The sequence below is a fragment of the Tachypleus tridentatus genome, chromosome 10, assembly GCF_004210375.1.
Source record: "Tachypleus tridentatus isolate NWPU-2018 chromosome 10, ASM421037v1, whole genome shotgun sequence".
NCBI lineage: Eukaryota > Metazoa > Arthropoda > Merostomata > Xiphosura > Limulidae > Tachypleus > Tachypleus tridentatus.
In genome coordinates, this window is record NC_134834.1 from 34,483,961 (window position 1) to 34,502,614 (window position 18,654).

General features: G+C 31.6%; 2 protein-coding genes across 7 annotated transcripts in view; one reads left to right on the forward strand and one right to left on the reverse strand.

The window, feature by feature from the left end:
- The window catches only part of Polr2B (RNA polymerase II subunit RpII140), a 112,718-nt gene extending 103,006 nt beyond the window's left edge, over nucleotides 1-9,712 (reverse strand). For 2 of the 6 annotated variants that reach the window (XM_076460683.1, XM_076460684.1), the window contains exon 1: nucleotides 9,477-9,712. In XM_076460683.1, coding sequence (XP_076316798.1) covers nucleotides 9,477-9,495 — 19 coding nt within the window. In that variant the 5' untranslated portion in view covers nucleotides 9,496-9,712. Of the gene's footprint in view, nucleotides 1-1,961; nucleotides 2,062-9,476 lie in introns of all 6 variants that reach the window. The other 4 variants (XM_076460681.1, XM_076460685.1, XM_076460682.1 and 1 more) reach the window with 4 other exon arrangements.
- A 4,437-nt stretch (nucleotides 9,713-14,149) lies between these two features.
- Nucleotides 14,150-18,654, forward strand: part of LOC143229033 (max dimerization protein 1-like) — a 41,912-nt gene continuing 37,407 nt past the window's right edge. The window contains exons 1-2 of the mRNA XM_076460687.1: nucleotides 14,150-14,786; nucleotides 15,086-15,179. Of these exons, the coding sequence (XP_076316802.1) occupies nucleotides 14,732-14,786; nucleotides 15,086-15,179 (149 nt within the window). The 5' untranslated portion in view covers nucleotides 14,150-14,731. The remainder of the gene's footprint in view (nucleotides 14,787-15,085; nucleotides 15,180-18,654) is intronic.

Here is an 18,654-nt window from a genome sequence, read left to right on the forward strand (position 1 = left end):
GCAATGTCAGGGTTTCATGAGCACTATACCCAAACACCAGCATCAGATACAATGTCCACAACAACTGTTGAGAACATCCAACACTGGTACTTGGTTGAGCATAGCCCAAGTAGACCAGCTGACTGACCCAGGAAGAGGCCACCCATCTATAGGAATTCAAGTCTAAGGTGGTATGTTAGGGTTGGACCCCTCAACCACCAGGATCCTCTCCTCCCCTTCACAGGTCACCATGTACAGCAAACATGTGGGTGGATGTTTAGATCCTAGAGGAGGGTAAACTGAAAAAAACAACCTTCCCTGGGAGGTCCCCTCAGCATGTACAGAAATCCACACTGAGGGGTTATTACTATTTAAAATATGTTCTTAAATTTCAGCAATTTTTCTTAAGACAGAGCAACAAATAAAGAATTATGGAAAATATCTATTCTAGCTATGAACTTTATACTTGTTTTCTGCTTCCTGTAGGTTGCTAAACCCTAAGAAAGTTTGCACATGGAGTATATGAAAAATTCTTTTAAAGGTAAAAAAACCAAGGTAAATAACCAAAAATCAAATAACTATATCAACACCATAGAATTTCACTTTATCAAACTTTGTAACTAGCCTGTATTTGGGTGTAAATAATGGAAAACAAAAAAAAGTGTAAAATTGGCCTCACTAAAGTTTTACCTTAGCTTTCTGAATGCAAACTTTAAAAAGAATGAGTTTGATGCTAAATACTTCAATTACACTAAAACAACACTAGGGAACATTCTGAGCTTTCGACCGGTTATTTACAGGTCTTAGAAAGAAATAATTGCATTTGTAAGAATGTCTTTCCAAAACTGAAAAAGAGATGTGCAGGAACACTTTTTTCAAGACATAGTGATATCTCAGCCAGCAAAAAATACAAGTTTCTTATTTGATATTCTAACTTCTCAATATCAGTAATTTGAGCTCCTAATTCTTAAGAAACTATAAACTTTGTATTTGAACATCACAATTAATCTGAATTAATGCTACATTCAATATACCATATGACATAAAAATCAACTTTTTTATATTAAGAAATTAACTAATTGATCATAGACAATTTAAATTATAATCTACAATTTGATAACAAACTTATTCTTTTACATTCATAAAGTAGTTCAATACAATTTTGAATGCAAGACTACAAATGTACTGACATGGCCTATGACTCATGACTACAGGAAAACTTGTAAGAGAAAAGGTTAACACATTACAAGTAACTTTTTTAGAACTCTGTTTAAATAAAACTTTTTAAATATTCATTATACAAAATCAAGGGTTACTTGAAAATTACTGTTAAAATAAAAAGTTAATTAAAATCTTACAACAAACCAGTGGTTAAAAACATTATGAAAATAATAAACACCCTGTTCTTGCTTGCACTGGTTATAGAGGATGTATAGTAATCAATTATTCAAGAATAACTAATTAATGACCCCCTATTTATCAATTAACAAAAACCACTAATCACAACTCTAATCCTTGCAGCCCATCTGAACAATTCAATCTCCTCCCTCAGTTAAGAAGCCCAAGAACAAAAACAATACTCTATAAGAATGACCTATACAATGAAATTAAGTCTCTTTTGACTTTCAATATTTCTGTATGTTGAACCTGAGCTCCTATTTGCCCTACCACTGCTTGGAAGAATAAAGACTGATGAACCAAAACATTTTTCTTTCACAACACTGTTATACTCATAATTGAAATTGTGATATCTTAATAAATTACCTTTCATTTATTATTATTAAAAACCATCTACCATTTATGTGCCCAACTTGCCAAATACTCAATCTTTTTGTAATGTAACAGAAGCATTCAAACAACCAGCAACATCAAAGGCATTAATATAGTTTACAAATTTAAGCAGTTCATTAAACATTCATTTTTTATATCACTGATTTAAATCAAAATGAGCAGAAGTCTTAACAATGAACCCTGAAGTTCACCACTTCCATCCAGCCATTTCTCTTCCCAATGAGCTAGTTTATCCACTACTTTTTTTCTTTTTTTAGCAATCCTTTGATGTGGCATCTTGTCAAACGCTTTCTGAAAATCAAAATATATCAAATCCACATCTAAGTAAGCAGTAATATCTAAAACATGATCAAAATTAGTAAGGCAAGATTTTATCCTGGTAAAACCATGATGACCATCCAAAAAAAATGTTAAACTTTATTCTTTTATAAATATTTCAAAAGAATTTTACCACCACTGATGCAAGTCTAATTACGCCTGTAACAACCAGCAAATTTTATCCCCTCTTGTAAAAAGTAACATTAGCCAACTTTCAGTCTTCTGGCACCTCCCCATTATTGAAGAAATTGGAAAAATATCATAGCAACTAACTCACATACCTCATCCTCCTCCAAAACACTTACTGAAATATTATATATTTTCCAAATTTTTCTTAACATGTTCAGAACTGTGGAATATGATCATCTTGTTCCATATTTTTTCCATTTTACAATTGTTCAGCATAAGTAATGCCTAAAGTTAACATTTTACTTACCTGAAACTATTTCTACCAGATACCTCTTTACAAAGAATAGCTTTATCCCACTAAATTTGAAAAACCTCGCAACTAAAAATCAACTGTTTGATGTGAACTGCATTAATCCTTTCACAATGGCAACGGTATATACAAGTTCATCTACACGTGAAGTATTTGCACTATAATTTTTGATACAGCATGTGTATTTTTACAAAATTTGGTAAACTCTTAGTAAAGATAACAGGTATTTTGTATACAAAATATGAGATTTTAACAAAATATTTTTTACTAAAATTTTTGTGTAAAGTCTTTTGTTACTAGTCCGAGTGATTTCATGTTATGATTAAGAACTATTCGTTGTCCCCAAAACCTCAAATATTTGCATAATATCTAAAACAATTAGGCTTTATATTTAATGTTATTTTCTAAACTCTAATTATGCAAGATCTGTCACTTAAACCCAATAACCATCATAAAAACTTTAGGAAATAAACATAAATTATGCATTTCTTCATGCTAGAATAAACACAACATGAAAATACAAATGTTTAGTCTATGTAGACTAAGTCCCATAATGCAATGTATGAACAAACTTTATTTTTATTATATTGACCTTCCAGTCATGCCTCATCAACATAACTTGTTTGTGCACTTATGTTATGTATACATTAATATAAAACTTGACTTTTAGTCTTCCCTGTATTGGCTGTATTTTAATGGAGTAGTATTTTGTAGTATTAAGTCACATTTCAATTATTATCCATTATATGTATATTGCTTCTTACTATTTAGAGATAAATTAAACATTTTTCTTAAAATACAGAAAAATAAATCAAGAAGTAAGGCAAACAATTATCTATTCTCACTTTGACCTTTGTACTCAGTTGCTAAGCCTTAATTTTGCACATGGATATCAAACATGATGTATAAAGTTGAGTAACCAAAAATCATAAACTACAATGAAACCACAGAATTCCTCCATAATTTATTTAGCTAGCAACTAAAATTTTAGATTTTAAAAAAATATGAAACTTCAAGCAGACTAACGACAACCTACTTTCATGAATTTTTTGTTGAAAAGAATGTAGTAGCCTTCTCACAGATTAAAATGCCCGAGAAAACCACTAAGGTGACATACTATGCTGTCAATTGTTTATTCACATATCACATTAAAGTATATATAAGGGATTGTTTCTAAAAACGGAATGAGGTGATTTGGCCCACTGTGTTTGATTAAATGCATAAGCCATATTTCAGCAAAATAAAAAGATATTTTATATTTTCGCTTGCCAATATTAGTAATTTGAGTTCCTAATTTGTACCAAATTATATTTTGACACCTCAAACATTAATTTTAAACAGTGCTGCATTCAACAAACTATGTGACTCAATAAAATCTATACTTGAATATGTTCATTTAATATTTACTTTTAAATTGAGAAAGTAACTCATATAATAAAGTTTCAATTATAATCTACAACTTGATTCCAAACTTGACATTTTCATAAAACAGTTGTTCCATAAAATTTTGAATGAAAGTCAAGAAACAAGATGAACTTGGCCTTTGAGCCCTGATCTGTTAATAAAGGGTTAAAACATGATGACATTATTGTGCAATGATAGCCTGCCACCAGTAGGAGTGCAACACCAACTACTCATACAGTGACTCTTAAGTACTTGCACTCAAAATAACTGTTCTGAAAAAGAGGCAAGAAGAAAGTTTACAAGAAGTGGTTAGGATAGGTAGGAAGATATGAATATCTATCAGAAATATGTCAAGTAAATAAAATGTTAAATTCCAAGACAATATCTCATCTCCAAACACCTAGAATCTCATACTAAAATGTTTGATGGACTGGTGCAAATATTAAACCTAGATGAGCTTCCCATAGAAAGCACCCAAAAGGAGATCCAATAAAATGACACATGATGGCAGAGACTACACAAAGTCAAAGAATGGAAGAAAAGACAAAAGAGCCCCAAGCATCACTGTAACACACAGGATTTTAGCATGACCAAATGAATACCAGCACAGAAATGTTTAACAAGCCAAAAAGTGTAGGGATATAAGGGAGATCAGCCCATAGTGTCTTTCACATCAACTCAACTGGCAAAAGAGAAAGTGTAAAGCAGCAACTGTATTTTTAATTATATTTAATTCAAATGTTTGTACACATTTACATTCAATAATATACCTTTAAGTGTTAAAACCTTTAATCCAATGTTGTCTGGAGTGTTAAACAATTACACATGAAAACCATTACTTGCAAATTGCTCTCTGAACTGAAATTTGCATGTTTGTTTTTCCCTACTATCACACAGATAGTAGAGCAAACTTTTAAAATAACCTAAACAGCAGCAAAAGAGCATTATATGCATACTAATATTTTCCACAGCAGGTATTTGCAAGATATACAGATTGTTTATGGGACTATTACATTACAAAAATATCCTGGTTTTATTTTTTAAACTAACTTCCTTAAAAAATTAGATTGTTATGATTTCCCCTCAAATGGGCTGTTTAATCAATACAATTTTAAAAATATATACAAAGTTCAGATATGGGTAAAGCTGGACCAAGTTCTAACTACTTGTGAAGCAGAGACACTACAGGCCCATATAACTTGCCACCTATAGTTACAAATATTTGATGTCTATATGCAGAAATACAGTTTGAAAATAACATGGCTGAAATAGTCACACTTTTTCAAACTTTCTCATTCATACCTGATATCTATCTAGTTAGAGCTCAGTGAGAGGAAGAATATGATACTTAATTTTTCAAAATATTTGGGTATATCAAAAGTTATGAGCATTTGAATGTCAAAAATTAGGCGTTTTTTTTTTGACAGGACAATTATAATGGAGATCTCTTTTCATCCCATTGAATGAATCTGCATGTTTTTAATCAATTATTTTTATCGTTAAATATATTTAAACTTTTTTTTGGCTTTTCACGCCATAACTTCTTGTTTTGTGTGAAATAATGATCAATTACAGTAATTTATTGTTTAATCAATGTTCAAAGTCAGCCAAGACCTCAATTTGGAAAAGTCAAAAATTTTCACACACATTTCAATGGCCAGACACAGGAAGTTCTAGTGAATGGATTCTGATTTTGCACACACCATTTCGAGGCTAAGAAAATTTTCTATCTGGCAAAGTTTATTTCAACTAGATAAGAAAACTTCTTGAGGCACAAGCATTTCTTGTGCACTGTATCAGCCAAAAAAAAATGGTGCCATGGCACATCCAATAAAGAAACACATAACCCATTAATGCTTATTCCAACGTTGATAGAAAACTGTTATGCAATGAAAACAAATTGAATTTGGTATCATGAGAAAGAATTTTTCATAGATTTTAGATGCAATTTTTAGTTTTGATAGTTTCAATAAATATATTGAGATAAAAATGACAAATCATGCAATGATTTCCTCATTATAAATGTCCTCAATGAAACTGACTTCCCTGACCTTACTATGCTAGTTACACTGCTTGAAAGTCCAATCAGAATTAAAGTAGAGTCACAGCAACTAAGTGTTCCATGAAGTTATGTGAGATTGTCCAAATACATAAACAACAGCTATTCACATAGCCAATACCACAGAAAATGATAAGAGGATCAGATTTCAAAAATACTTATTTCTCAATAAGAATAAAAGTCGGTAGAGGGCCCAAAACAGTGGGCATCATGACAAACCTGAAGAGCTCTAACTACCCCTAACAAAACTTATCTGACAAGCACTTTCAAATGTCATAGAGCCTATTAGATACAAAGGACATATAAAAAACAAAACAAAAAACTTTAAATCAACCAAATGATAATATATTCTGTCAAACTAACATAAAACTCAGAAATACTTGGATCTTCCTTTTAAAACTATCCAAATAGTTTACTCAAGACCAAATTAGATAAAACAAGACAAGGGTACATCACATCAACCTTTCTAATAAACATGTCCAAGATCAACTCTTGGTTCCTGCCACTAGTCTTTCTAAGGACTCCACTAGGGAACAGCAGAAGGGAGCAATAAAAATGTAAGATATAAATTAATTGGGAATTAGGATCCATAAACAATTAAAGGTATTTAGTTAAAAATCAAAGTTTATTATACAGGTTAATAGAAAACTTGTGCTTTTGTTAACAATGAAAAAAGTCAAAATATTAGATCTTTTGGAGATTTAAATGGAAACATTAGTATTACAAAATATGTGGCAAAGGCAACACACAGCTCTTTTACTATTGTTTTAACTAAATATGATAAAATAAATTGTAAGATACATTTAAATAGGGTCTTTCCTTATTATTACTAACAATTTAATGGATGAGACAGTAATTGGACCAACAGGACCTTTGTTTTCCTTAAAAATTTAAGTAAGGCTTTAAAGTCTTAATTGATAAGTTCTTAAAATTACCTAAAATTTTAAGAACTTTAAGTTGGAGAAATTCCTGATATTTGTAATGTAGCCTATGTGGTAATTATTTCACTAGTCTCTCCTACAATTTTTTTTATTGGATATAGGAGAAATGCATGAAAAGAAGGGGCAATTAGTATGTTTTTTAAGTGCTCCATAGGATTTGAAAATTTCTGCAAAGTAAGGAACATATATATGCAAAAATGGCTTGTTTGGGTCGAGATAATATTTTACATAGAAGAGCAAACAACGTTTCGACCTTCTTCGGTCATCGTCAGGTTCACAAACAAAGAGGTAACTGACAAACACCACACCAACATTATTTATAAAATACAGTGTGATAACTGCCATGACTTCTATATTGGAGAAACAAGTAGAAAAATGGAAACCAGATTCAAAGAACATAACAAGTCACCTTCACACGTTTTCGAACACTGCAAGTCAAATAAACACAACATAACCAAAGAAAACACTCAAATACTAAATAAAGAATCAAACATAAACAAACGCAAAATTTAAAGAAGCCTTACTTATACAACAACTTAAACCCAAAATAAACCAATATAAAGGAACGCTTTATACCTATATTAAAAATAATATAATAAATAATAATAATAAAATAAATAATATAAAATTATATATTCAAACATCTAACACCGCCCTCTACATTCTGACACTCAGTTACACAACCCCTTTCAAACATGTGGTCAGCTTCCGGTCAGTTACCTCTTTCTTTGTGAACCTGACGATGACCGAAGAAAGTCGAAACGTTGTTCGCTCTTCTGTGTAAAATATTTTCTCAACCCAAACGAGCCGTTTTTGCATATATAATTTCATGCCATAACCTAATCATTCTGTAATAAAGCACAAGTCCCTTCATCTTGTTTTTAGAATTCAACAGAAAAACAGAAATCTATTCTTCCAACTTCTTGGATAGTGTGGGAAATAACATTTCTTGCATCACAATCATCAATACTTCAGTATCCACACCCAACATCTGTTGAGATGTAAATTATGAAAAACACTAGGCATGAATGTTATTTATGCTACTTACAGGTACCAAAAGAGTTTAAGTAAGCTATGTTCTCATCTTTAGTTTAATACATAACCACCGAGATAGTTTATCACTTAAGACTAAGGTCTTGCATAACAGCTTGACTTTTAACTACCTCAGAAAGTATCTAAAAGTTTGTTAAGACCTAGAAGTCAAGTATTATATTAACATTTGTCCAACTTGGAATGGTCTAGACTTACTAGTCTTAGCATTATCTTATATTTGCAGTGTAAACAATTATCAATATTTCTTACTTTTTATAAGTTTACTCCATACAACATCGTCATTAGTCAAATGCTAGCATACTTCATCTATAAATTTTCAATGAAAACAACCATCAATAATTTTTACTAAATTTGCACCATCTGCTGTTACATACCAATTTTACTACTTAATTTGTCATTTCTGGTATTTTGTGATATACGTATTGTGAAAATTGGCCTACCATTTTATCAAAAAAGTCTACAAGTTATTGAACATGGTATTGTTTTGAACATTTGTTCTTCCCATTTAAATATAGTACAGTTCCAATTGCACATTCTCATAGATACTGTTCAAACATGAATGAAAAAACCATGGAATAAGTTATGCAACATAAATTTACAAAAAAATATACCTTTACTAAAATACACAAATGAACCTAATACAAAAACTCTGCAATTAAAATTTTGAAATACATAAATGCTCCCCAATGGCACAGTAGTAAGTCTTAAAGCTTCTGACACTAAAAATTGAGTTTTAATGCATGTCGTGGACATAACACTAACAATCTATCATTAAGCTTGCTCTGTACTACCCAACAGAATAGATGCTGTGTGAAAAAACAAACAAAAAAACAGACCATTACATGCTCTGTGATATGTACTTTATCCTAGTAAACCATATAAACTATTATAACACTGGTAACACAATATTCTAACTCTGGATCATCTTGACTTTGATAATGACAAACCTGAGAAATAAAATGGAGAAACATATTTTCAATGTTTAGTAATATTATTAACACATAAAATGGTTTGGATCATTTAACTGTCAAATTTAAAGTTGTATATTTTATTTTCCTTTTATACTACAGCATCACACTGTTATTACTCACAGTACTCATTACTTTAGTATTACTAATAAGACTAATAAATATACTGCTTGAATAACTCAGCCTGCATAAGTATACAGTACAATGTGTAACTTTAAATTTTAACCAACTACTAGTATGATAACAACAGCAATTAGTATTTTTCTTAAATTGTTAAGCTGAACTTTATAAACTGAATTGGAAATAACGCTAACATCGATGGAAAAATAAATATATAATTAAAGGAGTTGTTCTATTTCTTGTAGAATTTCCAACTAACTAATGACACTGACAAGTTAAAAAGTATATAATTTATGAATATCAATCCTATTTTCAGTATTTGTTTCCTTTGGATATTACTAGTACTGGTACTAATAAGCACGCATAGGAAACAGAAAATAGCTTCAATAAAAAGTAACATTTACCATCCTCTGGCTCATACATGATTCAATTCAACTTCAAGTTTTCATGAAAAGTACAATATAAAACCAGTTATATTCAGTATTAGATTCACCCTGATTTATATTACTTATATGCAAATTCTACTTCTACTCTAACCCTTACTAACTAACTTTTATCTCAGAATGTACGATATTCTATCCTTTTCTTTACACCCTCTGTAGTGATTAACCAAATATTAGCCGTCACACGATTTTTAGGTAGCGCCAAAAGCTTGATTTGGAATTCAATATTTTAATAATTTATTTTTAACATGATGATATTTAAGATAATATGTTAGAAAAGTGAAGATTGATATTTCATCTTATTACTATAATATTCAAATTAATAAATTATGACACTGAATAGTTACAATGAAAACAAGTGTTATTTTGTGATTTAGTTATCAATTTTCTATTTATTTATTTGCAATTTGTTTTTGTAACCACAAATATATAATTTCGAAAAAAAGAAAAGAAATCCGGAAATTTAGTAAAATTAAATCTTTTGTTGAAGAAAAATATCACGAATAAATAACCAGCTAGTCAACTAAATAATAGAGGACAATAATTCTGACGTTATAATTACATATTCAAATATCTACAATATTTGGTACTGGTATTAAATAGCGCCAACTAGAGGGAAGCCACGAAGAGTATTTGGCCCGAACCTCAAGTTTAAAGAGAGACTCAAATTTAGACACTTGTTATTTTTAACATTTTATAAGTTTCCTGACTTGTTTTTATGTATCTTCTAATCAGTCCAAGATGTGATACACAGAAAAACTTAGCTTGGAGCTAAAAGCTGTATATACAAATTAAATCTTCAAATTATGTTTCACCATTCTTTTGAGCTAATGATTGTCTTATTTGTTTTCATGTGTCAAAATATTTTATTATTATTATAGCCAATGACCTCAAAAAAATAAAGGCATCTTTGAACCTCCAAGAGGGGCTGGCGGTCGGTAGAGCACCTAAAAACAGAACCTACACATATTTTTCTCTTTACTTGTTTAGGAAACTACTTTATACCAACACATTGTGCGTAGAGATCGTTGTTTAGTGATTTACTACCAAGTTTCTGTTTGTTGGTTGTCGGGGTTGAAGGTCAGAGCATTTTTGATATGTCAAAAAACCCTTTGATGAACCTTAATTCTTAAAAAAAAAGCATTAAGGTTATAAAATATAGCTTACGATTTTTATTCGAGAATACTCTCCCCAGAACAAGTTGAAAATTACTCTTTACGAAATAGTTGATTCATTAATATTTTAAATACCATTTAGAATAGTTTAGATCCAGAATACATTTGTAATATAACACATCTGCATTCTTTCAGCATTTCTGAATGGCTTCTCACTAACAACTTCAGAGTGAGTTTCATAAATCACTTTATGGAAAATAATTCAAAATAAAGTTGATTTCATAAATTTAAAAGTATTTCAGTGCTGTTGGTTAACATATAAAAAGTATTATGGTTTCTACTAAATGAATTACGATTTCGTCGGCAAATGTATAGGATGTATATAAGATTATCATTTAGTTATTATCTTTTATAATTATAGAGCTGCGTCATACCGGCGTAAATATAATAGTACTGTCTATTGTGTGCCCTTGTAAGTAATTTGCAGGCTGTGGATAAACCTACACCAAAATTTCCATGGAAGTTTATAAAGTCCAAATGTTTTGCATTTTGCGGTTTTACAGGCGTTTTGAATTTTTTATCACTACCTTACTTCCTGTGGGTGAATCTTCATTAAATTTGATATGGAGGTTCATTGGGCCCATGCGAAAATACTTACAGACTTCAGGCTGCACAATTTATGCTCTTCAGTTTTATGGGCGTTTTAACCTCTTTTATTTATTTATTTTTGTTCTGCCCGGCATGGCCAGGTGGCTGAGGCATTCTACTTGTAATCTGAAGGTCGCGAATTCGAATCCCCGTAACATCAAACATGGTCAACCTTTCTGCCGAGGGGGCATTATGTGACGGTCAATCCTACTATTCATTGGTAAAAGAGTAGTCCAAAGGTAGTCTTACACTGCTAAATTAAGAACGGTTAGCGCAGATAGCCCTCGTGTAGCTTTGTGCGAAATTCAAGAAACAGACGTACACACACACATGTATATAGATAGATGTACGAATCAGACCAAAGTAAAGTAGATGTATATCTTTTAGGAAAGCTATTCACTTTCATGGTTTGTTTGATTTTGAATTTCGCGCAAAGATACAAGAGGGCTATCTGCGCTAGCCGTCCCTAATTTAGACTAGAGGGAAGGTAGCTAGTCATCACCATCCACTGCCAGCTCTTGGGTTACTCTTTTACCAACGAATAGTGGGATTGACTGAACATTATAACGCCCCCACGTGCTCATGTTTGGTGTGACGGAGATTCGAGCCCGCGACCTTCGGATTACGAGTTAAGCGCCTTAACCACCTGACTATGCCGGGCCTACTCTTATGGAACTAGAATCAGTTAAAGCTGTCCATCAAAGAAAAACCAGCGCCGGTGACTTATGGTGCTATTAGATCAAAGAAACGTTAGCTAACTCTAGCAGAGGCCTCGAAAAACTCAGAGTAATTAGACAATTGTTTATTCAGAAAGAAACAAGCAAATTACCAAACAGAAGATGTTTGCACCATAACTTAAAAAACAAACATATTGTCAGGAACTGCAAACAAAACCTTGAGCAGATTAATACTATTTTCAAAGTAACAGGAAAAGGAAAGTGCTATAATTGTGAATAATAATAATAATGTTATATCCAAAACTGTAATGAATCAATCATTGATGATGAACAAGAATACGATATTTAAAAGAAGATAATATTCTATCTCGCCAAATTGAGATGAAAAAATGTGTTATTCAAGGAAAACAATCCCAACTAATAAACTGACTAATGTAAAGCCTTGAAAAGTATGTGATCAATACTGGTTATGTATTATCTTACTCACTTAACTTGCGAGAAATAAAGAGAGAGTAAACACAAATGTAAGATCAAAATAAACAATCTTTTTTAAAAAAAAACATACACAGGAAACATGTATTTTACTTGACACAACAAACAGACGCCTTAACTTGAGAGTTAGGCCCGACGTTATCTTTAGGTTTTTCAGACGAGGTTATATGCAAAGCTAACTCTTTCAAGATTTTTGTCCACACTGAATAATATCACATTACTTATGTAACTCGCTCTATCCCCTCTACCTATCAGTTATTATCTCAAGAAACCACCTGAATGTCAACAGAAAAGATAATTTCATAAACTTGCTTGGTGTACTCAGCAGATAGCCGAATGTGGCTTTGGTATAAGAAAACATTCACCATATACTTGCAGGTATTTTTACCACAGGAAGATAAGAAATGCTACTTTAGGTCTGGATCAATAATAATTTAACGACTTTGTTAGACATATGGAAACTACAGGTATGTGCACAAGTAACAAGTTCTGAAAAATTTTATATTGGTACAAAGAGGTGTAAAACATATTATTCTTTTATACCATATTAAGTACAAGTAGGATTATGTAAGATTAATAACGATATGGTGACAGGCAGGTTAACTACAGTGAAAAACTCAGAAGTAAATATTTATTTATATATTTTTTGCCCTTATTTATAAGTTGAAGATAAAACTCTTATTTTATAAACCCTTGTTAGGGGTGGCATTTGGGTGGTGTGGATGATGTTATCACATGGAAGCCCGAAGTCGATGGAGTTATTATGCAATTACAACTGAAAGAGTCATCTGATAAAAGTGAATTTCACATTTAATATTAGTATCAGTAAGGTAGACAAGTTTGATAGGTGTCTAACTTTGTTTAAAAGTGGGGGGAAAGGTAAGGAAGAACGAGATAGCGAAGAGAGTCGATAAATATTTTTACGAATGCTTTAGGTGGCGCGTGTCCATCTAGCTCTATCAGTTTCTTTTCTTCTTTGTGCTCTGCAGTATAACTTAAAATATCAAATCTTAACTACATAGAGTATTTAGAACCGTTTGTTTTGGAATTTTGCACAAAGATACCCGAGGGCTATCTGTGCTAGCCGTCTCTAATTTAGCAGTGTAAGACTAGAGGGAAGGCAGCTAGTCTAGTCATCACCACCCACCGCCAACTCTTGGGCTACTCTTTTACCAACGAATAGTGGGATTGACTGTCACATTATACACACCCACAGCTGGGAGGGCGACCATGTTTAGCGCGACGCGGGCGCGAACCCGCGACCCTCGGATTACGAGTCGCAGGCCTTACGCGCTTGGCCATGCCAGGCCTGTTTAGAACCGAACATATACATTGTTTTAACAGTAGGCGTGTATACTTTTAATGTATATGCAACTACAATATTATAGCTTCCAAGCCAACTGTAACTAAAAAAAACCGACATGGTTTCTAATGAACAAAACTAACGATAATGTCGAAACCTGGTTATCCAATCCATCTAAGAGCAGAAACTATCACAATCCCATTTTGTCATCAGTTAAACCTGTGTGGTAGCTAAGGTGGCCTATATATGCTGGTTTTATTTTTTTGAAGGAATTTAATTATCACACCAGTAATTTAGAGCAGTTGCATTACATCAAATCTAATTTAGAATTAGATGATTATTTTAGAAACCAAGGCTGGAGATTAGCAAATCAGTTATTATGCATAGTTCAGAGTGCACTAGTAGAATAGGATTAGAAAATTGAGTAGACGAGATGCCTTGTTATCTCTTGGAAATGAACATTGACATTTGTTTGCCATGAAAAGAACGTTCATCTAATACGACTTTATGATGAAACGATAAATTTAATTTTCATTCAGTGCTATAAAATTTCTGGATATTTTATAAATTAAGCTCACGCAGTTATTTTACGAATTATCGTTTCCGAAGTTTGGCTTTCCAGTTTTCAAGAAACTATCTCAAATGGCATGACAAGCACGTGGATTACTCGTAAGAGAACGTCTCATAAACGTTTTCATTGATTGGTCAGTCATGCCGAAATTCCTCCGAAAAGTTTCCGGAAAAATAGACTTGCTCGAATTGACCAATGAACTGTGACTTACTTTGGAAACTGAAAATAAAAATTTTAAAAAATACCGAGTACGAATACATTCGAAGTCTCTTGCTTCCTTACGATTTTTATTCGTAACACTAAACAAGGCAAACGTCAGAGGATGTTGTGTGTAATAAAATTGTTCGGAAGAAAGGATCGCCATATTATTGTGTATATAAATTTATCCAGTGTTTTTGAACTTGAGTGAAATGAGTATTGCCGCGCTTTTACTAGCTGCTGAATATTTAGATCGAAGAGAAAGAGGTATGGGTTGTTGAAAAATATGTGATCGGTATTTGTTTTGTTATTAAATTAAACTAAAACCTTTAGTTCAAAATTAAAGGAAAATCAACATGGTGCTATACGAGTGCGACTTAACCAAGTTTACTGTGAGTTGTGGGGCGGCAATTGATCAGCTGATTTTGACGTGAAAAGCACGTTGGTTGCATTACTTGCTAGGCTTATGGTGTAAATTTAATTGACAGATATATATATATACACAGACACACACACATATATTGATACGTGATTTTTAAATATAATTTTTAAAATTATATTTCCAGAAGCTGAACATGGGTATGCATCAACATTGCCATGCTCTCGTCATTTCAGTCGCAGACAACCAAAATTGAAGAAATCCCTGGGAAATCTTAACAGGTAGTAACTAGCGCAACATTACCTATACATTTTATTTATGCTTTATCAACTTCTAATACTATGTGTGTGTGTGTGTATATATATATATATTATTATTATTATTATTAAACTAAACTGGGTAATTTTATCCTTCACCACTTTCTAAAAGATTTGCTTAGCATAGAAGAGTAATACAGGGTGTTCGGAAAGTCACTGTGCAGTTTTATCTGTTAATAAATATATAAGTGTACAGTGTGACTTTCCGAACACCCTGTATAAAGACAATCAGTGATGACGAGAAAACCCACTTGTAGAGAAAAATATATATGTAAAAACGACTGGTTTGGGTTGAGAAAATAAACACAACATAACCATAGAAAACACCCAAACACTAAATAAAGGAACAAACACAAAATTAAAGAAGCCTTACTTATACAACAACTCAAGCCCGAAATAAACCACTGAAAAGGAACACCTTTATACCTATATTAATAAATATAATCAAACATCTAAGCATGCCCTCTACATTCCAACATTCACTTACACAATCCCCTTCAAACATGTGGTCAGCTATTGGTCAGTTACCTTTTTCTTTCTTTGTGAACCTGATGATTACTGTAGAAGGTTGTAACGTTCGCTACTCTACATAAAAAATGTTCTCAATCCAAACCAGCCGTTTTTACATATATAATATAAAGACATATTTCTGTGCCAGTATTTTGTAATCAGTGAATTTTTTTGTATTTCACAAGGGTAATACTTAGATCTTGTCACACATTAAATGATTTTTAATTTTTAAAATTTTGTGCAAAATTAATAGTTAACACTCAGTACTTTTTATTTGCTGTATTTGTGTTATCAAAATTAATGTTTGTCTTTCTGTGTATACAAGGATGATTCCAGGAGCCCATAAGTGAAAGCAGACAGAGGAGAATATGTTATAGAATGTTAACTACTACATCTGTCATATTCAATGCCAATGTGGCATTTTGCTCATTACTGGGGTTTATCAGGCTGAAAGGACATGACAAACATGTTTGTGGTTTTTGCACTGCCTATATCTTGAATTTTCATAAAGAACAACTGTTTGTAATGTTTGTTCTTGGTCTGCAGTAGTTTCACATAAAACTTTCCTATGAAATCTAAGTTTTGTTCAAGACACTGCCAAAAACATTGTCTGTTACTGTTAGTGTTTACAAAAGTATCTTTGTCTTTGTGTAAGTTTGAAATTTTACAGTAATTTTGACCATAGATCAACATCTACATGCAATTAAACACTTCAAATATTCATTATTATTTTACAGAATATATAATTGTATTGCAAGAATAGGTTAAATAAAATGTCATAAAAATGTGTCATTCCTACCTCAATCCTGTTTTGGAAGAACAATAATGAATAGATAAGAACACGGTAGATTGCTGAATTGGCCTAGTTTATATGAGAATGTTTCATATTTTTGAGACGTGGATTCAGTAGAACACTACAACATAAATTTATGATAATAGTTTATTAGTAATATATATATATTACTGCAACAAACATTTTTTACTCTTTCCATATTTCTAATCACTATCAAAATAAGGTGTACACTACTCTATAGGAACTAATAAATGCTCAATTGAATCTGATGTTGAGAGTGCTATGAATAACTCATTACTTTTTTTATAAATTGAAACACTTTTTATAAGGAAACTGAAAAGGAATTTTGAGATTTTTGTAATTTCCTTGTTTGTAGCTGGTACCCTCATTAATAATACAAGTAAAACTACCAGATATCAACTAATTTTAAACCACGATTGAATCTATGCTGACTTTTGTTTAAGATACCATATGTTTTTAAATTATTTTGTAGTTCTTTCATCATACTCTAGAATTTTTCCCACTGTAGAATTAAGACTAACTGGTTTGTAATTTCCAAGGTAACTCTTATCACTCTTTAAAAATAGGAGTCACATCAGCAACTATCTAGTCCTCATTTACCTATTGACTATCTGTTGGCCTTATCATTGACTTCCTTTAAAGCTGTTAGAAAAATCTTTATTGGCCCTGATACTTTATTTATTTTTAATCTTTGTATTTACCACCAATAAATTAATATTTACTTGATACAGTCCAATTTCAATATTTGATTTAGAATTTTCAGTTTCATAAATATTGCTAATAATGTCTATAATAAGAGAGGAAACTTCTAAAAGCTCAGCCATCTCATTGTACTCAACAAAATATTTGTCACCAGTATCTTTTAACATACTTAATATATATTATATAGCTCACATCCTGTGACCCTATTCACTGTAAAGTGCTAGAGCAATTAGTTCTAACACCAACACAGTGGTTAATAATAACCTAATCATGTTCTGCCAAACTTGTCAGTGCATTTATTGAGAAAGGGAGGACTGACTTAATGGTATTGCCAGCATACTTACTTGATTTCTGGCCCTTTTAAATTTGTGTAGGAAGATGCTACATCAAGTCGAGTGACTCCAAATACTGGTAATGCTTTTAGATGAGTGGCATAGGTACTTCAGGATTTTAAGAACTCTTTGGTTTTCAGTAACATCAGTGGCATTGTTTGTGATGATCATATTCCTACTTAATGCTGAAGTGAAATGTCATTATCTGTAAAGATTCAATGCCACTGTTGCTAATTGTTTACTTACAAACATATGTAAAAGGTATTTTAGTTTGTATAATGAATTATCAGATGCATGATTTATAAGTGAATTGAGGAGGGTTATGACATTAGTTTTGTAGCATTGGTTTTTGCTTTATCCAAGCTAAAATATTAAAATGTTCATTTATTGTTCAATTGTTTTGTACGGTATAAATTAAGGTTGTTTATGAGTCCTGGAAATCATGGAAAATTGCCTTATTTTTAAAAAGAATGATAGGAGTTACCTCTGTAATTATAGACTAGTTATTCTTAATTATATAGTAGGAAAAGTTTTAGAGAATGTTAAGAAAGAAGCATGACAAAAATATTTAGTAAAATATGATATAAATTGTAAGTATGAGGAGATTTGTTTTCAGCATGGATTTATAAACCAAGTATTCTGCATGCTCACCCTTACTCCTCTAGGTAATGCAAATATTTATTCATACTTGACATGTAAAAAGTTGGAAGAAGCAGCACAGTAAGATGTCACAAATGATAGTGAATTTAGTCTGATACCAAGCTTTTCTGAGCAATGTTGCTGTGATACACAATTTGCATTCAGTAGAGATTAATGCATGTTAAAAAAAACAAATGCTGACATTATGGAATAGCCAATAAATGATGTACAGCTACATATTATTTAATTCATTAAATTATCTTCATTTTCTTCACTACCATTCTTCCTAGTTTGAATTTCAAATAACATGTTGAAAAATACTTGACCTTGAAACAGTCTTATTGTAAAACAGTAAATGCTGTTAACAGGGTTAACAGTGTTTAAAAATATGTTTGGTACTAACAGGGAAATTACTGACAGTACTAATAGCTTTCTGTCAGAT